Here is a 26,576-nt window from a genome sequence, read left to right as displayed (position 1 = left end):
TAAAACAGAGTGGGATGGTTTTATTTTCGTCATATAAAGTCAAGTGGTCAAGTCTTAAAAGTGACATTTTGGTGATGCGACATGATAGATTTCACCCTGTTTCTGGACAAAACAAACACGACAATTAAAAACGTTTGTCTGATGCTGTTGCTAGCGTCTAAAGCATCAAGACTGACTTGTAGAGAGGAGTGCTGGAGATATCCAAACGGAGAACATAAAAAAAAAAAAAATATACAGAAACATTGAGGGTGGGGTAGGGGGGTGTATTAAGTACAGTACACAACAAACAGTAGGGGCTCATTCTCAGTTCGTTGAAGTTTCAAACTAGCACCAACTGTTGAGTCTACCTTTTTAAATTGGTCAAACGCACACTTTGAACACAAACAAGAGGGACGTGCCCCGTTTCCACGGCGATAACAGTCCAAATTCATATTCTAGCTGTCGCAACGCAGGCGGGAAAACGGCTAACTAGTTTGTAAACGCTCTTCGGTTGCCGACTAGCTACCCCGGGTCGCCGTGGAACCTAAAAAGGAAGAAAGGGCTGAGAAGGTGGCGGGAAAAGAACAAAATGGTCCTTTTCGCGTTTGTCCGTAAAATGTTGAAGCATTGGCAGAGAGATTCAAGATGGTGTTGCTGATTGTGGTCATCTCTGGCCGCTCCCTTGAATGTGTGTGTGTGTGTGTGTGTGAGTGTGTGCGTGCGTGCGTGTACTGTGTACGTTCACACAGCTCCGAGATTCAAGCGTCCCGACCCGTTTTGCCGCCGTCATCCGTGCGTCCCACTTTATGAGCTCACCAAAACGTAGATCATGCTGGGCAAGACACAAGAACAACATTTTGTCACCACGGCTGAAGTCATCCGTAAGATCCTTTTTGCACGCATTTCATGTCGAATACCTGAGGTTAAGACTTTTTGAAGGAATTTTCATGAATACTTCAATTTCCAGGACCTTTTGAGGCCATTTGCCATAGACCAGATAATTTTGAAGGAATTTTTGTGTTGACTACTTCCATTTTGCCTCCACATTTTGAAGGCTTTTTTTTTTTTTTTTTTTTATACAACAACCGAGTTTCAAAAGTATTTTTATGCCTTCAATTTTAAATATTGTCGATGAAATTTAATGAACGTCTAAATCCGCACGCCTTTACAAAGACATTCTGCATGGAATAGCTCATTTCTAGGACTTTTTGAAGGAAATTTGCATCGGCAACCTCCATTTGCAAGATGTTTTGAAGGCGTTTCGTTAGCTGAATTCACGCCCGTTGCCACGGGGGAGGCCAGGGGTTTGGTGACGGGTCTGCCTGAACTGAAGACTTTTGAAGGAATTTTATGATCATCCCTTTGTAAGGACTTTTCGAAGGCACTTTTGGCGGCATATTTTCAGGATTTACTTGCAAGCGCTATACAGTGCAGAATAACTCCCTTTCGAAGGCTTTCATACAAAATACCTACATTTCCAGGATGTTTTGAAGGCTTTTTACATTGACACTGGGGAAAAAAACTCATGCGAGGCATACCCATAGAGATAGTAGAAGAAGGAGAGGAGGTAGAAGGCCAGCTTGCACCAGCCTTCCTTCTGACAGAACGCCAGGATGTCGGCGTTCATGATGGTCGTCGGGTCGTACAGTCCTGGACAGCTCATCACGGGTCTGCTCACATACCTGCAAAAAAAAAAAAAAAAAATAAAATACGCAATTGTCCACTCGAGCACACGTGAAATTCTAATGCCGCGATTTGGGGCGCACGCACACCTCCAGACGTGGTAGGCCAGCAGCGGCAGGTTGAGGACGAGCGTGAGCCACTCGGCGGCGCAGAAGAACATGACGCAGAAGAAGAAGTGGATGAGATACTCCGGGAGCACCAGCTGGAAAGGCCGGCAGGGAGAGGGGAAAAAAAAAAAAAAAGTCATCCACTCATCCACCGTGACGGCGTCTGATCAAACACGTCCAAACGACAATGAGCGTTCCATGACACCAAGAAAAGCATCATGCCGGAGGGAATGGCGCATGAATGAAAATTCTTCCGATCCAGCGGTTCCCACCCGCACTGAGAAATGATCCATTTTTTTCAGCTTTAGCTACGACGAGGCATTTTCCGATTTCGCTTCATGCAACTCAATATCTTCGCATTCAATTAAATACTGACTAAGTGAATTTGCGAGTAAATGGAGACGAGATCAGCCTTATTTTTGGGTGTTTATATGATACTTCTTCGCAAACAAAAATATTTGACTGTTTTACAATCATTTGTCCTTACATTTTATTATTATTTTTTTTTTTGGGGGGGGGGCCGATTGTGTTGAGAGCCAAAATTTGAGGTGCGGGCATCGATGCTCAAAATGGCTGCGGAGGAATATGATCATTTATTAGTTGTTGATGCACTTCTAAATCATTCACTTTAACAACAAAAAATACAGTTGTAACAAAGTCATACATAAGATTCAACATAAAACAAACACCAATGAAACAAATAATTATACTAAGATTACAATAAAATAAATTATATATTTACTATATTAACATTTTTTTGTTTTTTTTTTTACTAATTATTTAGCTAATGTTATGAAAATGTATTATAAATAATTTTAAAAAAACAATCAGAATTAGATAATATTGTGGTATTACAATTAACCACTTTAGATTTTTACATGTATTTATTCATTTCTCATTGGACAATTTGGTTTATTGTAAGTAGCAAAATTAAAAAACATACTAGTAAAGACATTTCCATTGAACAATTTGTGTTCAGTAGATGAAATGATTGGTTTCTTAATTGGGATTAAATTAATAATTTAAATTCTAAAATAGGAATGATTTTTTTTTCACGTACATTAATTTCCCTAAAAACATCACTCATTTTTAATCAAAAATGATGAAGTAAAAACAAGTCGAGGAATTACATTTACATGTGAGCAATTTGTATCTTTTTTATTAAATACTTGGTCGTTCATTGTAATTGTATGAATTATAAATAATCAAAGTTATTATTTCATTAAAAATAAATAAATAAATACATAAGTCTGTTTCAAAACTCAAATGTGGCCCTCGAGTAAGAAAAGTTTTCCCCGGCGCAATAAACACTGGATTTGCACTTTGCAACTGAATTAGCCACCCCATCCTCTGAAGTGCAAATGAAAATCTTGAGAAACAAACTCCCAAGAGTCCTACAGGATAAGAGCGAATTACCCTCAGTGGAGGTCAACAGAAAAGACACGCACACGCAAAAAATCATTGAGGTGGTTCATGGCACGTCCTGACAAACGGCCAGGGGAGCTGACGCATTGGACGCCAACCATGCGGCGAGCCGGTGCGAGGTCAGAAGTTTGGGGGAGCTCAGTGAGTAAGGGCAGATGGAGGCGCCGCATGCATCGGGGAGGGAGTGGAGGGGGGCGTGGGGTGGAGGGGTTAAGTGCAGCTCGTTGAAGAAGGGGAGGCGGGGGGATGGGGGGGGGAGATTAGAAGTGTTGATAACCCTGCACTGTGCTGCTAAATGCAATCCAAGAACCACTAAAAAATATATATATAACTTTTTGTTTAGTTTTTTTTTTAAATTATTTATTTGTATTTCTTTTTTTTTTTTTAATGTTTTTTTTTTTGTGTGTTTTTTTTTTAATTAAAACAAGGAAAAAACGAAGAGGATAGTTTTTGCTCAAATAGCTCCGCCCACTACTGAAACGGCTAGCCAATCAATAACCGCCATAATTTTTTTTTTAAAAACTGCTGAGCTGGACAGTGCAAGTATTCTGCCATCTGCTGCACACCTCCGACAACGCAGAGCCGCAGCCAAATATTGGACCCGCGAGTTCAGGACCACAATACTGCCGTCGTGGTTTAAAAAAAAATAAAATAAGTACAAGATGAATAGAAAAAAAAAATCAAAATCTACACTGAAAAAAAAAAAAAAAAAAAAAGTACTTCGTAAAGTATATTTTGGTCGCACATGATTAAGATGTGGTAAACAGAGGTCATTTTCCCCTCTTTTCCTCCAAAACAGTTCAATAACATATTTTAGTTGACCACGTTTTCATCGTGTGCAATCGACGTACAATGACGTCAATTCAAAGAAGGCGTTTTCAAGAGCAGCTGTGTCTCGTCTCTTGGGCGGTTAGCTTCTTTGTCGGAAAGCGACCATTTCGAGCTACGCATATACGTATAACAACACTAAATCGTTCATCGTCATTAAGTACAGATGTTTTATATTCTGGTGGTATTTGGAGTGCTAAATATAATTTTGGTACTTGGTGTAAAAAAGTTCACCTGACCTCAACTTCCTGTCACTGTACTTGTATGCAAATTAAAGGGTAGGTCATAGTAAAAAAAAAAATTGTAATAATCATAATATCATGCATGTTTTGAGCCTTTGCAAGTCTTTTCAGCTAACAGCTTTTCGTTTGCATCACTGACACTGAAGCGAATATTACCGCTTATCCCACCGTGAAAAATATACAACCAAAAGTAAAAATCATCCCTTGAAAGCAAGAGCAGCAATACATTTTTATTTCTAGGCAAAAGGCAGCAAGACAAAAGGTGGACTGGAGGTGGTGTTGTGGAAACCCCCAAAAACGAAGCTTAGCGTTGAGTTTAGCTAACTGAAAAGACATTTGCAAACACTATTGGTTCGTGCACAATGAGCGGGCATTTGACATTTTCAAGACTGGTACAAACCTTCAGGGCAAGTTTGACTCGTTTAATCTTTTTGACCTTTTCGACCGTCTTTTTTTTTTTTGGGAGGGGGGTAGGGGGAGCAATGAGTATAAAAAAAAAAAAAAAGCGGATTAGAAAGGGGGAGGAAGTACAAAAACAAACAAAACAAAAAATAGCATTAGAGTTTGCACAGCGGGAAGAAGGCATGGTTAGGCCAGGTTATTCATTTAGCATGACAGTGCAGAGAAATGATTGAAAAGGTTTGTGTTCCTCAAGTACGTCAAATCCAATCCGGGCATTCCGACATGCGCTCATAAGAGGTAAAGGATGGCGGGACGGAGGTGGCGGTGTGGGGGTGGGCGGGGGAGCACTTACCGGATTCAAAGTGTTACACTGATCTATGGGATTCTTGTAGTCAGTCTTCAGCTCGTCAAATGCGATGATCTGCGGGAAGAAACATGGCCCACAAGGCATTAGACTGAGAAAAATGGCACTCTACAGTATAAACATAGAGCCATAACATAACTGAATACAATGCGCGGAATTAAACAGTTTGAAAAGTGAGGATTTGGGGGGGTATGAGGATTTTCTACCCGACGCCAGCGATATAATACATCAAGAAGGGTTTCAAAACGAAGTGATTGAGTGAGATGCTGTAAAATGAGGCGTTTTCTTAGAGGTGAATTGTTATATTGTGTTTCGACAAGTGTTGCTGCAATCTTTGAGCTCAAAAACGCCCATTGCTTAAAAGCTGGGGTCATCAACATAGTGCCTGCGGACACCAGGTAGCCCCAAACCCCAAGGGAGCACATGTGTAGCCCAGCTCAGCAAGTGATGGCATGATTGTGATTTGAATGTTGTAGCAGTGATCATTTGAAAATGTCAACACTGGCAGATATTTCCTGAAATAAAATGTGGCATATTGGTTTTAATTTGTTTCCTAATTATTACGAGAAATCATTAACATGGTCATTGTCCACTCTTCACATAAATTAATATCATTACTTGCTATTATTATTATTAAGAAAATGCTAGAAGAGGATAAAAAAAAGGCAGAATGAAAAATGTAATTGTAATCCGCTTTTCTGTAACCGAGATGGGACTGTTTGAGTGTATCGCGTCTTCTCGCGAGATTTCCCAATAGCGGCTGACAGCGACACGACTCCCGTCCAGCGCTAATGCTAAGCCTACTAGCTTGTTAGCTCGCGAGAAGACGGTCAATAACTACTTTTGCATTCGACAGCAACAACTTTGATTTCGGAAGCGCATAATGAAATAACGAGTATTATTATAAAGTCCAATAACGTAAAAGTGAATGTTATCGCACAATGAGTGAAACAACTTGTCACGTTGGTTTGAGCCGTCAACATTACAACGACAGCTTTCTAGAAAGAGTTACGTCAGGGTGGACGTAACGACACACGTTGAAGATGATTTACGTCAGAAGCGTAACATTTACAAGCGGGCCGTCCAACATGGCCTGGCTTTCCTTCTTCTCCTTGGTCCAAACCTTAACTCAATGCCACCAACTAGTGCACTGTACTTACGTGCCAGATAGCGAAAAAGATGAGCGCCGCCGTGAGCAGTAACGCGAGCATGTAACAAAAGGCCGCGAACGTGAACGCCATTGTGCCCCTCCGCTCCGGTTTGTCGGTTCCTGGTCAGCGGATGATGCAGGTTGCAGGAAGCCCTCGCAACGGATTCGAGCTAGCCCCAGACTGTCCTGATTGTTTTTCTTCTTCTCCAGTCCGTAATAGAGCCGTATCACGTTCCGCCCTCTACACTTAGCGCCATCTTGCGGAGGTTTTATATCACTCCAAGCAGTGGTTCTCAACTGACGTCATCCGTTTAATCTATTGTTTTTTTATTAACTGACATGTTTAACATAGTTTTGTGGTTGTCTTCTATTATTGCCTTTGTATTATACTATTTTCTAACATTTTTTTCACGTAGTTTTATTCTCGTTTCATATTTTATTATATTATAATCCCACGGGCCCCCCCAGATATATTAACGTGTGTGTAAAAAAATCATATACTGGTAATGACAAAAACATTTGTGTATATTTTGTCTCATATTTTATTTAGTATTTTCAATTGTTTTTGCGAATTACATTTTTAACTAATATATTTCTTTCAAAATATTGGATTTATTAATATTTTGTATTTTTCATACATTTTGAAATGATTCAAATAGTTTGTCTTTTCCAGATATTTTGTTGTTTTTTGCCGAAGATTTTTGTGTACGTTTACAAACATACACAAACTTCGTGTGCTTAAGGTCATCATCTTAAAACATACGTACATGTACAACATTCACAAAAAAACAAGCTAAGCATTATCAATGCTTTTATTTGGACAACAGGGGACTATAGATGCATTTTTATAATAAAGTATAGTATGGAAAATACAAATACAGTACTGTATCTCAAGTTTCACCATCTGCTAATTTTTTTTTCATTCAGAAAGGGAAAGAAACAGCAGGACAAAACGACTACAACGGCACTACATTATCATTATAATAATTGGGGAGGAAGCAATCAGTTCAATCACCTTACAAGCCAACGCTTACTCAGACTTTTCTTTAAAAAGGAGTTTAAGTAAATATATCAAATAAAATGCAGATGCAGCAAATTGATCAGGCAAAAAAGAAATCTGAATAATGAAATCAAAGCAGTTAAAAACCTGTGCCGGATTTTTGAGTTTTAGATTCAAATGTTACAGTGTTGCAAGAAGCAGATGCCAACTTTGAAAAATTGTGCGTTATTTGACCAAAACCATAACTCCTGATAACATTTTTAATCCTGCCCATCAAAGCTTTCTTTATTTCTCACAGATTCACGTTTGATCTTCTAACAATGAAAGCAGATTTGATTTTCTCATAATGTATGACTGAAAACTGACTGATTGATTGATTAATTTTAATTATTAAATCGTTTTCTATTGGTCATACCATTTTTTTTTCCCCCCAGTCAATGAGTGTTTAAAGCCCCAAAAGACAAAAACGACGACCCAAGACAATCACAAAAAGAACTGGCACAAAGTTTAGAGTCGCTGGCACATTCAACACACACACAAAAAAAAGACGAAATAATCCATTAATTAAAAAAAAAAATTAAAAAAAATGAAGAACTCGTACGAGGTTGATTATTGGCATAATGATTTCTCGAATGAGTTGAAGTCATCTTTCGAAACCCAAGATTACATTATCAAACGGAAGCGGAGTTACAACCACACAATGGAACCTGAAACAGGAGTTCAGAACATTCAGAGAGACTCGCCATCCTGTTAAAAAAAAAAAAAAAATATCGAAAACAACGATTGTTAAGTTTCCTTATGAAACATTCCAGACTGGTGTCTTTTGAAGCAAATTGACTTTTCGCTGTACACATGACATTCATCAACATGACTATTGATCAAGAGTTACTAAAATAATATTAATAATAATCCGTCTCAAGAAGGTAAGATTTTCACAGTGTGGGAAAACTGTCCAGTTTGGAATGTTTTGAGATGAGGGCACCAATGAGGATGTCATAGGATCAATAAAGTGTCCACTTAACCCTGCAGTTCCCCTAAAAAAAAAAAAAAAAAAGTTCGTATTAAATTTAAAGTGGACGTATCACGAAAAACGGACTTGTATATAAAATTGTACACCCGCCAAGTGTTAAAACATTTAACTTATTTGTGAGTTGCCCATTTCCGAAACGTGTCTGTGCGTGAGCACTTCTGCATTTTCGCCAGATTGTGATGTCAGAGCGCATCTTATTGACATAATTAACCCCGCCCCCACACCGACCCGGAGGCTAGGCTAGGCTAGGCCAAGATCCGCCATTTTGTTGTTGGATGCATAGATTGGCATTGCTGTAATTTTTGTTCTTCGGGGAAAGAAATATTATTAAGACTCCTGGGAGCTTTTTCACATTGTGGGGGGGGGGGGGGGGAAATAAATAAATAAAAAAAATCATGTCCGCTTTAAAGATGACAAAGTTTTTTACAAGGGGTCCTCGGTTTAAGACGGTCCCGACCTTTTGGAAGGGTGCGCAGCGTACGAATATGTGGTGACCCATCATAAGAAAATGCTCCGTTATACTTTTGGCATACGAGTGTTTTTCGTATGAATATTTATTACTGTGATTCCGGCTTGAACGACTGCACTAGCCTAGTTTAGTGATAGACTACGTCAGGGGCGGAGCCAGAACTGCTCCGGAGTGGCCAGGGTGACACAGAGCCCCATTGTAAACCAAGGACCCTCTGTATATATTAAATTTAAAAAATATAGCTACAAAATTTGCCCCCGCTTGTAAACCTGACCATACTCAAGTCCTACGTGCCTTATTGTCCTTGGCGATGCTTTAAATCCCCTCAAATAAATCTTCATCACGAGCTGAATTTCACATGTTGAGGCAGGCTGTTTGATTTCCCACAATGACAAAAAAAACCCAGTACTTTAAAAAGGTAAGATAAAAAAAAAAAAAAAACACCCAGATTGACAGACTGCCCACCCAAATATAAATAGAAGTGAAACTAATACTTTTGGAACCTGTGGAAACGCTCCCAAAACGAAACACTTGGGAAACGTGGATGAGTTTGGTCCATTACGAGAGTTTTCATTCAACACCGACACACACCCGGCAGGCACACAGAGACGACAAAAGGGGAGGGTGGGATAGGACCTGCTGGTTTGCGGTACACAGAGGCGGGCATTCCGTCGGACTGACGGACGCCCGTTTTGCTGACGATTGACGAATGACGGGACGCTTTAAAAAAAAAAAAAAAAAAAAAAAAAAATGACAGAAGTGGGTTTTCATCCGTCAGTGTAATCGTGGCGGACGCCGGTTTTTTTTCTGACGTTAATTTGGGGGACCGACTGACGGACAAACAGAACTTTGACGGACTAACTGATGACGGAGCGACGATTACAATTCAGTTCGGCACGAAAAATGACGGATGACGTACCAGAAAAATGGAGTAAAATGCCCACCTCTGGCGGTATACACGTATAACGGCATATACTGTACGATAACCGTCCCAGCCTCAACCCACAAACATTTCAACCAGTGAGAAGCCTATGACAAGACAGGAAGTAGTAAACACTATTTAAATCAGGTCGAGGTTCGGAAAGAGAACGGCGCTGGCGGACCTTCCGGGGTTCCTTAGCGGAAGAAGCCAAGTTTCTCCCGGAGCCATTCCTCCGTCAGGTCCTCTGTGTTCCTGATTTCAAACACCTGCAGTGGCAAACGTTGAAATTCAGGTTTATCAATGAATGAGTGAATAAATAAATAAATAATTAAATCACAAAAAGTAGAAGATAGTAAAGCGTTCTTAAGTGCTTGCTTCTTTACACATTGTGTGCTTAACCAAAGCGCATGCATTTTCGAAAGCTCACTAGCTTAATGCTAACACACAATGCAAAATGCCATTGACGGGCTAACTTTAGTCAATGTTACCTTAGTTGCAGTACAAGCCTTCAAGCAATGGATATTTCAATGTTGCAGCAACACATGTAAACAATGGAACAATACTCACAAGCATTTACCCTGTGCGAAAAATGTCTACTAGTGCAACTTATTGAGTCTCGCGGATGTGAAACTCGTCTGTGTATATGTTTGTTAGTATCATACTGCCCTCTGGTGGTCACTTTGAATCATGAAATCAAAACAGATGAATGGCTCATTGTTGTTGGTGGATGCTAGCAGTTTACTGCTCGATGTTAGCATTATGTCTTGAACGCAGGAAAAACCGATAGAAAAAAAAAATGCTTGAAAAATGTTTAGGTTTAAAATGATACAAAATGTATTACTGATGTATTTAAAAACATTGGATGTGTCTGTAAGTGATGGCTAGCAGGTTAAAACTACTAAATATTACTCATTGTTTTGTTGATGGATGCCAGCAGTTTGTTGGAAGACGTTAACTGGTGTCCAATTTTTTTTTGCTTACGTATCGGCGGCCGGTATCGGCCCGATACGATACCAGCTATCGGTATTCGGCCATCCCTTGTTGCCGCAATGTTCACAAACCTTGGTCAATTCAGCAGTGTGCACCAGCTTGTTTTTACTGCCCGCGTACATCATCTGCTGCTCCGGTTTGCAACCTGCCCCAAACGCAGACACGGAAGATTCCGGTGAGCACGGACACTCGCCCGCCTTTAAGCGTCAGTCACCTTGCGGACGTACCCACGGGGCTAACGAAGATGAAGCAAAGAGGATAGGACACGCGCCCGTCGTCGTGTTTGTATTTGTAACTGTACACCACAAATCGGGGCTGCCTCTCCGGGAGCTCGTCTTTCAGGTCGTCGGGAGAAATGTCCTGGAGCAAAACAAATGAGCAAACTAAATTAACGCTGGACATAAAGTTAAGCGTCAGTAATTCAACACACCTCGTGTTCTTCATCCAAGATCACGAGCTGCTTGTCTTTATCGATCTTCACTGGGGGGTTAAAGGAAAAATCAAACATGGTAAGTGAATAAACAATACAAAATGAAGTAAGAAAATCTTGTTATAGGTCATTGAATGAGTCAAAAGTAGGGCTGGGCAAATCATAGATTTTAGTAATACCACCAGCTGTCAAATGAAACTCACAGTGCCAATGGGCTAAGCTCGGAGCGCAGATGTAGAGTATCAGATACTGGTATCGGTGCATCCTTAAAAATGACACTTTTATTAAACTAACAATTTTACTTTTTTTTTTTTTTTTGCAGTGGGTTCTTTCTTCCCTTTAAGGGATGACTGGATTAAACCAACAAGATATGACGTGACAAAGAGGTGATAACGGGTGGCCTTGTTTGGAAAATCTCACAAATGCACTCCGAATAGACCAAAACAGAATTTTGTTCAGGACAAAATTTTTCCAAATTCACGTAAACCCCATTTGATTCCAGATTTAAAGCATCTTCCTTCATTTCGCCCAACCCAGCGGGAAGCTTGATCCAATCTTCCCAGCGTGTGCGCGGTGTAAATAAGAGCGCCGCCAGCACCAGCGTCGGCTTACGGCTTAAAGGCTGCGAGTGACCCACTTCTGGGAAACTGTCAAGGATTTTGACTGATGAAACTGGAGGTTTCATGAAAAGCCCGTGAAGGCTGAATCTTAAATAAAGCATGAAATCAAATGCACAAAAAAGTAAGGAACTGTGAACTGATACTCACTGACAATGGCCGCGTTGTTGGTCTCCTTGCGGAGACGGAACTTCTTCAACTTCTGGACCAGATCGCAATCCACATCGCACACTGTCAGGGTCTCACTCTAATGGAAAAAATAATTGACCATTAAATAACCAATAGTCCAGTTTTAACTTACTGTTAAAAAAAAAAAAAAAAAAAAAAAAAAAAGATTTAAGCAACTATGCTATTAGGCTACCAATACGTCTGTTGTCGAAGAGTTAAACACCACTCCCCCTAAATCTTTCTCAAACTCTTTTATTATATAGAGTTGTACAGGTAAGGCAAGGGGACCTCTGCAAAAGATTTGCGGCTTGGAAGCGCATACCTCGAGTCCAAAGTTTTCAAGGTGGATTAAAAAAAAAAAAAAAAATGCTTTTGAGATACATAAATGGGCATGGCACTACTCACTGAAGGCTTCCCAATCTGACCCACAACTAGAAACAGCAAAAAGTACTCTGCTGGTTCAACGGGACTTTAATGTTCTGCACCTCTGCGTCACCTCCTCATCACATTACATAACTCCACAGCACACAGATATGAGCTCCTTCAAAGTCTTCATTCTATAATTACAACCTCCTCAACAGATGGCCCGGGTGGGAGGCGGGATTTCTCTGAGCTTCGAGAGAAGATCCTCAGAGATTTGGCAGACTTTCAGCCCAGCGCAAGTGACACAATAGGAAGTGCAGCTGGATAAGTAGACAAAAGAATGAGGAATCACAAATGACACTTGTGACACCAGCGCTACTTCCTCTCTGATCTTTTATTTCCAACCAGGAAGACAGCGAGTAGGTTAATTTACACAAAGCTAGTTTAATTTGTCTTGACCGGTAACTTTCGTTTATTGTGCAGGAACACAGTCAAAAGCAGCCAAGAATGCAAAAAAATATCACGAAAAGGAGGAGGAGGAGGCAAGCTGGTGGAATAACAAGCTTGCGGAATCCGTGCGTGTTGAAACATTATTCGTGGTGCATCCGCAGTGGCAAGATTCCGCACATACACCAGAAATATGGCTACATTCTCCTTCAGAATAAGACAAAAAAAACTTCCTCAATTATCAAACATAACGGTGTTTTCATAACAGTTTTAAATACTGTCAAAACTACGGAGCCCCAGATGTGACATGGAAATATTTGATGCCCCTAACAGGGGCTTCTAATTGTGTATAGATGCCACAAGATGGCAGAAAATCAATTCAAAAGGGGGAGGGGCGTGAAGCAGCAATGACATGAATCTACTAGTTTATGTACCCTGCTAACATAATACGTAAAATCCAAACTGGTCAGCCTACGGTGACTTTTATTTCGACAGCCACAACCGGAACCCAGTTGAATATTATTTTCTGTGCTTGACACTAGAGGGTGGAACTCATGCTAAGGCTACCAAGCTAACGCTAGCCAGCCAACGGTCGCACTTTTCCTCCCGCAAGCGTACCCGCAAAACTTTACGTTCGTCAACAACACCAGACGAAAACACACAAGCGAACATGATGTCAACTATCCCCGACACGAACGACACACTCACCATTGTTGTTTTCGGAGTTTGAAGCTCGATGACGCGACAGGCTGCTGCTCGAAATGGCAGGGAAGCGTTCAATGATTTTTGTTTTTTTTTAAACTTCACAACAGCTTGTGACGGCTTTGGCCAATCCGGAACAAGAGTGCCTCCTTCTTAACTGCATCCATCACGACTCACTCACGCACAAATCTACCGATAAAAGTTTACAATTTTACAGTATGAACAACAATAAAGAGCAGCTCGATATAAACTGTGGGAATAATTATGCTTGATATCATCTGACAACAATAGGACTTTTGAATAGTCTAGACATATTCTTCTGCTATACAGTTCACATATTGTTTATTTTTATGATTCGAATACAATTGTAATGATTAAACGTCAACTTCAAAACCAGTATATACATATTTTAAAATATATTATTTTCAACATTTTTACATTTAATCAAAATAGCATGATCAATCTTTTGAAGAGGTATTTCTCTATTTTCCCAGAACTTGATACTAAAGAGGCAATCACTAAAAAGATTAGTTAAAATTGAGGAAATGGCGTCGTAAATTTCCCTAACAAAATAAAAAAGACCGACGATATCGAAAACGTCAGTATCTTTGTATACAAAACAAGTGATAATATTTTTATTTTTCTCATCAATCTGCATAGCGTGACTAGTCCTTTGAGAATTGTATTTCTATACATTTTCCCAGAACCAGAAGAGAGGTACACTTTTTTGATCAGTCTTAAAAAATGCACTTCTATCATATAACTCAACAAATCTTCAGACATACATTAGCTGGATGTATGTAATGCAATAACTTTAAATGTAATTTCTCTTACTTTATTTATTACAAAAAAACGTAAAAGGACTTTTTATGCCAATTTATCTTTGTGAATTAAGAGTTCCAGAATTTCCCACGAGGAATTATTTTTCTCCATAGTTGTAGAAGCATTTTCTAATATGACTGTTAGTACAGTGTTCACTCATAAGATCGACACCATTTATATGAAACGTTGGATGTGGGATCATATTTACTTCTTACACTCTATAGCTTTCCATCAGAGATACGCTTTTGACAACATTAAATTCCTGTCATTTCATGGGGAATTCCTTGTCTCTAAGAAATGTTTCGTAAGTGATTACTTGCCCATTTGAGTTAAAATGATCCTTTACTGTATAAATAAACACATAAATAAATAAATCGTTTGTTATCCCAATGTTGTAAATAATACAATGAATATTTGGGAAAAATGTGTATCCCGTGATGTCATCAAATGGGCGTGCCCGCATTTCCTGTTTGAAGAGTTGTGGCAGGCAAGCAGCTGCGGTAGCTTGTAGTTAGCTGAGTTAGCTAAAGGAGGCTAAATTGGCTGGCTAACCGGCCTACACCCCTGGACAACAAGCGACTCATTTTCACTTCTGAAGACTCCACCATCCGGCGAGGTTGTTATTGACAATAATATGCCGTTATCGTCTTTTACTGCCAACCGAGTTGACAAACTAGCAAGTTAGCTTTCATTTGCTAACAGTTTCGCAGCTATAGTTAGCCCAGTCGCCCTGTCAATACTAGTGTAGCAACTTAGCTCGTTTGGCCAAATAAGTAAATAGCCTTTAGCATGTATGCGTTGACAGCGCTTGATTTGCCTCGCCTGATGTCGTTTCAGTCCACTCGGGCGTCCACCTTAGTGGACTTTGTTACTCATTTGTGCAGAATGGAAATGTTTAGTGTGCCATTACTCAGATGTGCCTTCTATGTGTGTGAGACACTCCCTCCTGCTTGACAGCTTGTTACCCGCCCCAAAAATACTCACATTCGCTCTTGTCTTTCTTGTAGGTCATGTCGGATTTCTCGGTGAGTTTGCCTGAATGCATTGTTGTGTACACTTATTTTACTATGATGACACTTGTTCCCCCCTCCCCATGGTAGCTAACAGACGCTTTGGGAGACAGTACCCCAAGCCAGGCCAAACAACAAGGCAACACCAACCCGTCAGCACCAGCAAATAACCCTGCGCCTCCCTCCAACCCCGGATGGCCCTCGTCAGCCCCCGGAGCTCCCACTCAGCCCTCGGCCCCCTCCGGTTTCTCGGGCGGCACCGGCCCCGGGGCGCCGGGCCAGTTCCCCTTCCCCTCTGGCCCCGGAGCGCCGGGCCACTACCCGGGGCCCCCTTCGGCGCCGGGTGGATTCCCGTCGGCTCCCGGGATGCCTGGACAATATCCTCCGGCGCCAGGGGCTCCGGGGCAGTACCCCGCCAGCCCCGGGGCGCCTGGCCAGTTCCCAGGGCACTACCCGCCTGAAGGGGCACCCGGTCAATTACCCGGTGGGCCCGTTCCATACCCAGCTGGACCTTTCCCCTCCGGTCCCGGCGCTCCTCCCGGGTCTTATCCCAACATGCCTCTCCCGGGTAACTACCCACCAGGGGGTAACGGCATGTATGGCCCAGGGGGCCCCGGCGGTTTCCCCCCTTCTGCCGGCCCAGGTGCCTTCCCGGCGTTCCCCCCTGGTGCAGGCTTTCCCCCTATGCCCGCTGGCTCTTGGGGACCCGGTGGCGGCGGCGGCTTCCCACCGGCACCAGGCCCCTTCGGTCCCGGCCCAGGCCCGATGGGTCCTTACGACAACCCCGCTGCTCCAGGAGGCATGCTGGTGAGTACAATAAACTGCGTCCAGTCCGTTCGCTTGCTGGCTTGCTGTGGTGTGCACTAACGCCTCTGTGGTGACAAACTTTCACTTTCGGTTTTGTCCGGCTTGATGTTTTTCCACCAAGTGGTCTGGTTTAATCCGACGTGGAATGAGAAATCCTCATCTGCGTGTTCAAGTAGTGCAGGAAAATTGGCTACATTTCTTGATGGATTATGCAAGAAATAGACAATCAGTTATTTTACAATTTTTTTTTCACAAGTTGAAAAAGTTCCCTAGCGGCTTATTTAAAATGATCGCTGACATTCTTTTGTCAAAATACACAAGGGGTAAAAATGCTGAGTATGATTTCTGTTACCAACGGCGACCAGGGGCGCAGCTCGGGCATTGCGATCCGCTACGTATTGCGATACCTAAATATTATAAAAATGTATATTAAAAAAAAAAAAAAAAAAAAAAAACGGAGACATGTGTTTCCAAAGTTTTAACTTAAGTGCCATTTGACATGTATTCAAGTGTCACGATTGAAAAGTGCATAAACTGTTTCAGTGACTGTTCCTGATACATAGGAGTGCAATAAATACAACTCCATTCACAAAGATCAACTTTAAGGACCTCAAATGTTCCAAAAGTATATTCTCGAACGCGCAGAACGTAACATAAAGTATCGATACTTCGCCAACGTATCGATACTATACGATACATTGCGATGCGATACAGCAACTTTTCTGATCCACGTAGTGACTATCACATTTTTTTTTTTTAAAGTTCCTCAAAACACAATGAGCAATCTTTTTCTGGAAACTTCTAGAGTTGTAAGACTCCATTTCTTTCTTTCTGAAGCACACAATAATCGGCAGACGATGATAATGATTATTTTGGTGGCTGGTGTCAGCAGCCTTCACGAGTACCCGATACCTTAAAATAAGGTCACTCATCCCTAAAAAAAAAAAAAAGTTTATTTATTTTTCATTTATTACTTTTTTTACAGACTGTGAAAATAAATTGTTCACTCTTGGAAAAATTATGCTATAGTAAAAAAAAAAAAAAAAAAAAAAAAAGTCATGTAAACACGATTCTTAATAGTTTAAAGTTCAACTTTTATATTTTTATATTTTATTACTTTTATATCCATGTTTAACTTGGCCAGAAAGTGGTACGGATCAGTACTTTTTTAAGCCTTTAACCCCCACTTACCGTTTGGTGGAAACTTTTTCCCACTCAGTTTCTGGTCTCAATGGGATGCAGAATTTCCTGAAGAGGGCTTGGGCAATAACACGTCGGACTCTCTGCTGGGGGCAAAAAGCATCATCAAAAAGTCAAATATGTTTCGTTTTTTTCTTTTTTTGGGTTGAAAATGTCTTTTTGTCTTTCAGCCCAGATTTTATCCGCCACATAAATGAAAAGGACAAAGGACGTCAACTCCAGAATCAACGTGTGGTTTGACTAGAACACGGTGCAGGGGGAATTAAGACTCTGAGCACCTGTGTTATTTGTATTACATGCTACCATGTACACATTTATTAAAATTATATTACTGCTTTGCTTCGTGAACAAAAAAAAAAATCACTGTTTGTATCACTGGCCACAATTTTGTAAGTCGCTACAAATAAAATGTCTGTTAAACACATGGTGACTTTGTAGTTTGTACAGTGCTATTCGCAAATGCGCTTATTCACAGATTTTTTTTTTATCGTCTATTATTCACCCAAAAAATCTCAATGACGATATTCTTTTGTTGCTAAGGAAGTGAGTTGAGGAATTTCATTTAGACATTAGCGCTTGGCCACCATCTTGTGGTTTCAATTTACAATTGTATTTTTGTATTGTCAGGGGGCGGGGTCAATTAGTCCCACCAGGATACAATGGTGTCTTTAGTCATTTTAACACATTGCGTGGTTTGGATGAGCGTTTTTCCCCTCTTCATCCACTTGCATTCTGAAAAGTGTGAGGAAAAAAAATAAAAGTCATCTTTAATAATAATAATTCATTTACGTTTTGACTTTCACCATTTTTCTCTTTGTATGTTTAGCTCCAAGAGGACACTTTGTCTTGGAAAGTGTAGTGAACATGTTGCGGTAGGCTGATACGCGACTCTGATATTTTATTTTATTTTTATTTTTTATTGCAGATGGTGCCGTACGATCTCCCGCTCCACGCCGGACTGATGCCACGTCTCGTCATCACCATCGTCGGGGAGCCGGTTCCTGGAGCAAGCAGGTGTGTTGTCATTAAAAGAAGGTTTGCATTCAAAGAAATAAATTCTATTTATATTTTTGTCTTTTAAATGCAAATTTTATATTTCTGATTAAGACCATTTATGATATACAGCACACATTGTTGAAATTATTTTTTTTTAATGTATTTTGTCGTCTTTCAGGTTATCCATCCATTTAATTAAGTAGTGTAAAACTATTTATTAAATGAATGAAAACGATTATTAATTCTTTTTTTTTTTTTTTTAATCTAAAAGTGGTAAAATGGCATATTGACGTTATCAAATTATATTATCTGATTTAGGTTCCACATAGACTTCATGAAGGGTTCCGACGTGGTCTTTCACTTCAACCCTCGCTTCCATGAGCAGACCATCGTCAGAAACTCCAGCATTGGAGGCTGTTGGGGGCCCGAGGAAAGGGGCGGAGTTTTCCCCTTTGTTCAAGGCCAACGCTTTGAGGTAAGCGCGCGGATAACGGGACTTTATCGCCATATGTCAGACTTCTTTTGAAACTCGAGAGTTGTCGCATTGATTTCTTACCCATTACAAACGTAACAAAATAAATCAGCGCCAAGTAAATGAATGATATATTGAAATCATAGCAAAAAAATAAATACCCGCCCCGCCCACGCGCCTTGGCCTCTTAGAGGCAGTGTGTTGCAGCGCAGATGATTTTTCAAAATCGTTCGGCCCTACAGTTGTACCTCGCTAACTTTCCGAGCGGCTTTTGACGGCGCGCGCTGACGTCTGTCCCCTCCGCCCCCCCCCGCGCAGCTGAAGATCCTGGTGGAGGAGGACATGTTCAAGGTGGCCGTGGACGGCAGCCACCTGCTGGAGTACGAGCACCGCGTGGGCGGCCTGGAGGACGTCACCCTGCTGCGGGTGACGGGCGACGTGGCGCTCTACAGCGTGGCGCCCAACATGATCTGAACGCCAGCCGCTGGACGGACGGACTGAATTCCAGCGAGAAGCCCCGAGAAACCATGCGCACGTCGCGCGCCTTTGGAATTTGACACGCACATCAGACAACACACACACACGCACACGCACACTCGTTTAGCAGAAGGTATTCTTTTGAACTTATAATTTATCTCGGTAGACGGCATGAAAATAATGCTTCGCTATACAGTATACTGACGCTAGAACTGCACTTGTAACATAGTAGTATCTAAGGGGGGAAAAAAAAACATGAATGGACCTTTTCACCATGACGTACTACAAGTAAATATTTGACCAAGGCAGAGGCGTTAAGAGAAAAAGACAATAGACAGTAGATTGAACGATGGATTTTAGCCTTCTACTACCTTAGATTGAATGCGTGAAGGGTTGGCCGAAAAGATGATGCTACCCGAGTTAATTTGCCGACCGTAATTTATATTTCAACGGGTAATTTGATTTAAAAAAAAAAAAAAAAAAAAAAAATTGACATGGTGGACATTCAGACGTAGTGAACATGAACATTGAGGGGCCGGGTAATGAACTGACTTTTCCGTCGCTCGGGTTAATGGCCAAGAGTGTGCTGCAAAGCTAACGTTAGCTAGCGTTGCGATATTACAACCGGTATGTGTTGAAGTCATCTCTGTACTGCTAGTTACCGCATCCCTCTTGATTGATCTTCCGCTGGATACATTTATTTATTTTGCATAGCACCCCAAACTCTTTGGTGTAAATTGGGTGGCACAACCCCAAACACAACAAGGTTTGGACATCGTGTCAGCAGTCACCACAAAGTACCCCGGCGCCCGTTGTGCGCAAACATGGTGAAAAGTTCCATTTCGTGCCGTCATGTGTCCTGAAACATTTCACGTTTCTATCGAGTTCCGATGCAAAAAAAAAAAAAAAATGTACGAAGTTATTAAATGCAGACATGAAATGAATAGATTTTTTTTTGACAGAGTCAATGTCCTTTTGCAATGTATAAAACAGGATGCTGAAGTTGAAACTTACTTTCTAAAGCCATGACATTGTTAACCTTGGCTCCTACCAAGTTGCAAAATGACAAATGCTGTCCCCGACACGGTGGAAGTAGCGTGTTCGGAATTAAGTGTTTTATTGCCAAAGATAACAGTGGTAAATTTTTTTTTTTGCCCCAAGATAATGGCAAACTGTAAATGACCGATTTATTTTAATCCCCCCCCAAGTGTACTTGTGTGTATTGGACATTTGACTGAAATAATAAAGATGTGTCAGTGATACTTGTCTTTTTTGAGTAATGCCGGCAGAATGATACCATCAAACGATGCATGCAACTCTGAAATCAAATATTATGCATATATTTTTTTCATGTCAAATTGGGACAATGAGTATCGAACTAATTACACAATTTTACTTTTTACTTAAACTATCACAGCTGAAACAAAGTGCTGTTCATAAAAGTAAATATATTTTTTTTAAATAAAATATTCCTTTTTTATAAAACTACCTCTTAGGACCTCTGTGACTTGTGCATTGCCTCCCATGTGTCTTTACACCAATCTATAATACTTTTATAGTTCAATACGTTATAATTAATAAATAAAATCATTAATTCATGTGCTACAAAGAAATTGACATTGAATAGAAAATATATATTTATTTTAAATAATTACATCAAATCATAGGGAGACAAAGGGTTAAAAAAAAAATTAAATTTAGATTAATTCATATAGGCGAAAGCAACTTTTAAATAGCTGTCCACTGTAGTGACCACTGTGCATGAAAGGGTTAAAATGTTAAATAAACGGAACGCCTGTTGCCAGTTGCCACGCTAGGGGGCAGCACCCGCGCACAAAGCTTGATCTTACGCCACCAGAGTGAGTGAGCGAGCGAGTCGCGGACTCTTCTCCAATGAGTTCACCTTCACGCAATTAAGTTTGATTCCTACGTTGCCTCGTCTTTTAAACAATCTCCTCCACAGCAACCATGAACGGCTCGCTGATCTCGAACACGCTGGACATAAAACTCAAACGAGGGCCGGCAGGTAAAGATCACTTCATGGCGGCGGTGGTGAGCCGTAGCCGCTGCTCACTTACGTGGCTGGCGGCGAAGCTATCGCGCTAGTGGCTAACTGTCTAACTACTCGCCAAACTATCAAAAGACGACTAAATTAGAAGTAGCAGCGTTGTTAAAACCTTCGAGCTGACGAATGGAGCCAAACTGATGGATTCTTGTGGATCATGAACGCGCTTTTGTCCTTTTTGATGCCTTTTTTAAATGTGTTTGCTCGGCCTGTCAGACTGAAATTGAATCCGTGTACGTGCGCTGAACTTGGTACCCATTAATAAATCACAAAAGCAGTGATTTATCCAACTTGACTAGTGTTGGACAATTTAAAAAAAAAACAATTTAATTGCAAAAAAAAAAAAAAGTGCAACTCTCAACAGTTTGGAAAAAGATGGGTGGTCTGTGGGCTTTTCTACTATCCATGCAGTTTAAAGGCTCATTTTTTTTGGATGGGAAATTCTTGAACAAAATGACAATTAATTAAAGATCATGTCCGCATGCATGCATGCATGTTTGTACTGATTGCAAAGGACTCTTTGTCTCTAATAATTGGCTACTTACTAATTTCCACTACTGCATCATCTTGAGAAATTTCGATGCATTTCGAATTTTGATCGTCAAAACTGATGACATAATTATCAAGAATTTACCACCCTGAAAGGCGCTATAAAATCAAAGTTTTGAATGTCACTTTCGTTTGCCTTTTTACAAAGTAGAAAATTGGGGAGCAAAATGTTTTCAAATTGGAAATTTTGTGTCTGTGTTGTGGGGGGGAAGGGGGCTATATTATCTTAAGGCCATATCACCTAGTCCCAATGAAGACATTCCTGTCATTCCCTTCTTCTGCTTCTGTGATGTCTTTGCAGGCCTGGGCTTCAACATTGTGGGCGGCGTGGACCAGCAGTACGTCGTCAACGACTGCGGCATCTACGTGTCCAAAATCAAGGAGGATGGCGCAGCAGCGCTGGACGGCAGGCTTCAGGAGGGCGACCGAATCCTGGCGGTAAAAACAAACAAACAAAATGCTTTTGACGTTTACGTACAAATGTACATGCAGTAGGGAAAACTAACACACCCATACCCGCATTGTGGTTCACTTATCGTGCCCTCGCTGTATCACAAGTTTTTAAGCGTTTTTTTTAATGGGTCATTACAGTATGCAGTGGTGCCTTGAGATGCAAGTTCAATTAGTTGCGTGGCCGCATCTCAAATCAAATCATACCAATGGAAATGTCATTACTCTGTTCCAGCCTCCCAAAAACCCAAAACAAAGTGGCAGTGTTTTTTTAATTAAAAAAACAAAACTTTATAAAAACATGCACTTGCGATGGAACGACTAATCGTCAACTAATCGATTATCAAATTCATCCAGAATTATTTTTGAATCGTTTGGATACCTTTCTTAATTTACAATTGTCCAACTTCTCGGAATTGCAGTTTCCCAACAGCAAATATCCAATATTTGTAGTCCTCCATGAGTGCAGACTGCTTATGTTTGGAGTTGAATCAAAATAAAACATTTGCTTTTGCTTTTGATAACCATGATCAACACCTTTGCCTATTTTCTGACATGTTACGAGCCTAACAGTAACTGAATCAGTTAATTTATGTTTGTGCATTTTTAATCTGATTCATTGATTAATTGACAGATTGATACAATAATCATTAGTAGTAGCTCTAACAAGCAGTAATGACATTTTTAAATGGAATTAGGAAGTCCACCTAGGGGCGGTATAAGATAGATTCTCTCTTTTTTTTTTTTTTTTTTTTTTTTTTTTGGTTCGTGTAGATCAATGGCGTCAAACTGGAGGATCAGACACACAAAGCTGCAGTGGATTTGTTCCGGACAGCAGGGGAAGATGTGGAGCTGCGTGTTCTGAAAAAGGTACAATGAAAATAAAGCATTACAAAAAAAAAAAAAAAAAAAATCCACTTGTATGCTACATTATGTACAATGGTGCCTCCAAAGTCCGCCCACAATCTCTTCCGCGATGCTTCGATTTGGTTGGTTTTTTTAATTATGTTTGGAATAATGTATTCTAGAATCCCAACTATCACCGTACATGCAGTGATTTAACATTCTTGTCGTACAAGCATAAAATGAAGTCTCGAGGACCCATGTGTGAAATGAAACAGGCAGCGGGAAGCAACAATATTAAATGCAGATTACGATTAAAATACTGACCCATTTATGTAAGGCGCATAGGAAAAGTTTCAAGGACTCGTGTGGAAAAAAATGAGCCCAATCAGAAGCAGAAATCCTCGAAAGATGGACCACGATAAAAATGTCAAGCTTGTTTCGCCCAATGCAAGTTTAGCTCGGTGTCAAAGTTGGACCGTTTCAAGGATTTGTAGTCGTTTTAATACGGACAAAAATGTTTGCTCTCCGAAAATATTGTCGGAATCCAACTGTTGCACGCTTCAAGGCCTTGGAGGTACCTCTTGTATGACAAACGCGGGAGTTGCAACTGAATTATTTCTTCTTTTTTTTTTTCTTTTCTCCTTTTTGCAGTCGCCCCATCATATGAACGGACCGTCCGATTCCCAAGCCGATCATGCGCCCCCAGCGCCATATCTGGGGATACTCGCTGTGCTAACGGGAGCCGCCGCTGCCATCTTCGCGTTCATTTACATCCGTAACACCAGAAGACCGTTTTAACGAATCCGATCAGTTTTGCTTTTGTTGTTTTAGGATCAAAACATGTTGCTTGAGGCCAAAGAAGGGAGGGGATTTTTTTTTTTTTTTTTGATTAGCAAATGACACTAAAGCATTTCTCTTGGGGGTGATAATCATCACACAGCTTTGTGGGACGTACCTTCAGAACATGGCCCCCCCTTAACTCATTCACTGCCATTGACGTATTTATTTGTCATTTCACAGTCCAGCCATTCAGTGCTTGGAACTTATTTATATTTTTTTTCAAACTTTTTTCCAACCTTGGGGTGAAAAGTGGGTCTGAAAATGTCTGGCAGTGAATGAATTAAGGGGGAAAAAAAGCTAGCAAGAGCTGCATCAAGCTCCGCAGTCATTTTTGTTGCGTCTCAAAGTATTCCAGTCGGACTTGGCAGTGCCTTCTTGTGACGCGCTTTTTTATTTTTTTTGTTGCGCAAATATGCACGTTTCTGGCCAGTAATACACGAAATTAACACTAATGTATTCTGTCCTAAAGAGTATAAGGCAGGCATAGTAAGCCATAAATCAATGTTTAAGAATTGATGAATTTGTATCTTGAGGCGATGGAAGTTAAAACGGAGGGCACGACTTGGCTGCGACCTGTAGGGGGCGCTGTGGGTTTCCCTTCAGCTAGTTTACGCGTTTGAACAAAACACAACGTCATGTACGAGGACATGAGTTCCGTACTCCACGTTTTGTCACAACTCCATCTAAACAAAAATATTCTACTCGGTAAGTATAAAATAACAAAAATGTCAGCAAAAAACATTCAATTAATTTCAATGATTAATTGATCAGTAAAAGTTTGATTCAACGTCTCCCTCATCTCTGCAAAAAAAAAAAAATATATATATATTTCCCTAATTTTATTCAGTTATCCATCAATCATGACTTGAAGCTACAGAGGCTGATAATGGATGGAGTGCACTACTTGACTGTGACCTGCAGGGGCACTATTGAGTCACATTCAACTTCGAAATGAATAGAAAGGTGAAAATATGTCAAATGTCAAAAAGGTTAAAAAAAATAACATATGTAAAGTATAAATCCTCCCATTTAATAGATCAAATGAATGCCAACAAATGCCCAGGATCAAAAATCTGTGACGAAATGATGTCCACGCAAAAAAAAACTTTGCCTATTGATAGTCACAAGATGGCAGCAAAGCACTTTTCTCTGAGACACGTCTCTTGCCAGACACAATGAACCTCCTTCCCTCACTTCAACATAGTTCCTTTGCCAGATGTTTATATCAGACAAGGCTGTACCTGCTCTGAAACAGTACATAGGTCTGATTTTCAGCGAATAGCCCACGATAGGTTGCCAATATTAATCGGGCAAAGGCTAAAAAGAAAAAAAAAATCAAATAAATAAAATAAAAATAAATAGAATAATAAACAGCTACCATACGACTGTCAGCTGTGATCGGGTCTTGCCGCACTGGAGACTCAAAATGAAATGTGCTGCTATCCAGTCACTCATTTAGTTTGTGTGTTAAACAACAGCAATGCTCTCATTTTACGCAATAATCTTCACATTTTATAGGTCTAATCCATTTTTATAAAGCTGTCGCTCTCCTTAATACTTCGAGATTTACCAAACTATAAATGTCTTTACCCCTCCCCGATTAATGTCAAATTCTCACACATAATGAATGTTTCTTGGGCAACAACACCATTTTTATTCAGCTATATAGTTTGATAGTCAAATGCGTAATTTTGATCAATTTTTTGTTGGGTTTTTTTTCCTGTCGTCGTCGCTATTCTTACTAGTACGTATACCACACACAGTTCATAGCGTTGAATCCAGCCTTCTCTTTTAAAGTCGCCAAGTGTACTGTGAATTCAAGTATTAACTCAAGATGCCGCTATATTTATTTTTGTATGTCCACCGCCATTTTTGAAATCGCATGACTTCTACATTCCCCATTACTGTGCACAGAGGCGTGAGTAGTTCTGAACATTTTCGGGGGAGGGGGGTTAAAAGGTTTATTTTTGCACTAGCCACAATCATGGAGCATCTCTAGTCGGAAAGAGCGAGTCGCGCGCCCGCGCCTGTGTCGGAAAGTTTCTGTTTGTCTGTTGTCTTGTAAATATGTTTCATGTCACTCTGCTGCTGATTGTGAATACTCTGCACTGTATGCCAGAAGAGGAAATAAATGAGAAAAATTAAAGTGTTTTACATCTGAGCAACTGGTCAATACATGTAGAATTCTTCTCTTGCGTGAGCCCTTTTTACATGGTTGCCATAATGCATATTTGTTGAATAAATACCCAGTAATTGGTGGACATTGAAGCCCCCACCTCCAAGTTATTTATATCAACTGCATATTTAATAATAAATATACAATTGATCTGAATACAAACACTAAAATCTGTCTTACGTAAACATTTCATTCTTACAGTCAACGTCAATCAAAATCATTGCTTTGACACTATGGTTTCATGAAATAAAATGCAAACATTGCACACACAATACAAGCATGAACAAACCTAAGTAAAAATTAATGTTTAGAATTGTGAAGATTTTTGTGTCATTGTGCTTTTCAGGTATGATTTCAATTATTGAGCCATTGATTGAAGTATCCGCAAATATGTGAATCCGCGGGTGCCGAACCGTGACTATACAAGGATGAACTATGCCACTTGATGTTTTTTTTTTAACAAAATATAGACAACATAGTGATCAGGCAATCCAATTTACATCTTTACATACATACACAACACTATCAATAATAACATTTACATTAAA

The 26,576-nt window shown here is 40.3% G+C and overlaps 4 protein-coding genes across 5 annotated transcripts; 2 read left to right on the top strand and 2 right to left on the bottom strand.

The window, feature by feature from the left end:
• Nucleotides 1–6,407, bottom strand: cnih1 (cornichon family member 1). 2 transcript variants are annotated; one of them, XM_086048662.1, is made up of 6 exons: nt 6,191–6,407; nt 5,019–5,087; nt 4,665–4,712; nt 1,752–1,864; nt 1,518–1,661; nt 1–811 (listed from the first exon to the last, which is right to left on the bottom strand). In XM_086048662.1, exons 1-6 carry the CDS (start codon nt 6,269–6,271, stop codon nt 784–786), a joined length of 483 nt encoding a protein of 160 aa, XP_085904788.1. In that variant the 5' UTR covers nt 6,272–6,407; the 3' UTR covers nt 1–783. The 2 variants fall into 2 exon arrangements, with proteins under 2 accessions (XP_085904788.1, XP_085904789.1); XM_086048663.1 differs by lacking the exon at nt 4,665–4,712 and having other exon boundaries at nt 6,191–6,403.
• A 567-nt stretch (nt 6,408–6,974) lies between these two features.
• gmfb (glia maturation factor, beta) lies at nt 6,975–13,496 on the bottom strand. Its single transcript, XM_086050195.1, is given in 7 exon segments — nt 6,975–9,867; nt 10,663–10,736; nt 10,819–10,951; nt 11,022–11,071; nt 11,789–11,885; nt 13,325–13,414; nt 13,416–13,496. Coding segments are annotated over 7 exon segments (582 nt in total). The 5' UTR covers nt 13,482–13,496; the 3' UTR covers nt 6,975–9,795.
• Nucleotides 13,497–14,581: 1,085 nt separating this feature from the next.
• On the top strand, nt 14,582–20,362 carry lgals3a (lectin, galactoside binding soluble 3a). Its single transcript, XM_086050254.1, has 6 exons — nt 14,582–14,756; nt 15,148–15,165; nt 15,241–15,957; nt 18,083–18,171; nt 18,472–18,628; nt 18,944–20,362. Exons 2-6 carry the CDS (start codon nt 15,151–15,153, stop codon nt 19,097–19,099), a joined length of 1,134 nt encoding a protein of 377 aa, XP_085906380.1. The 5' UTR covers nt 14,582–14,756; nt 15,148–15,150; the 3' UTR covers nt 19,100–20,362.
• Nucleotides 20,363–20,904: 542 nt separating this feature from the next.
• Nucleotides 20,905–26,013, top strand: synj2bp (synaptojanin 2 binding protein). The gene is made up of 5 exons (XM_086050560.1): nt 20,905–20,961; nt 21,066–21,128; nt 22,018–22,154; nt 22,941–23,036; nt 23,664–26,013. The coding sequence occupies exons 2-5, from the start codon at nt 21,071–21,073 to the stop codon at nt 23,808–23,810; spliced, it is 438 nt and encodes a 145-aa protein (XP_085906686.1). The 5' UTR covers nt 20,905–20,961; nt 21,066–21,070; the 3' UTR covers nt 23,811–26,013.
• Nucleotides 26,014–26,576: the final 563 nt, after the last annotated feature.

Source organism: Filicampus tigris, chromosome 13 (assembly GCF_054856515.1).
Source record: "Filicampus tigris isolate MCC_2025a chromosome 13, RoL_Ftig_1.0, whole genome shotgun sequence".
NCBI classification, from domain to species: Eukaryota; Metazoa; Chordata; class Actinopteri; order Syngnathiformes; family Syngnathidae; genus Filicampus; species Filicampus tigris.
Note: the sequence above shows the minus strand (reverse complement) of the source record. Positions and strands in the feature narration are given on the sequence as shown.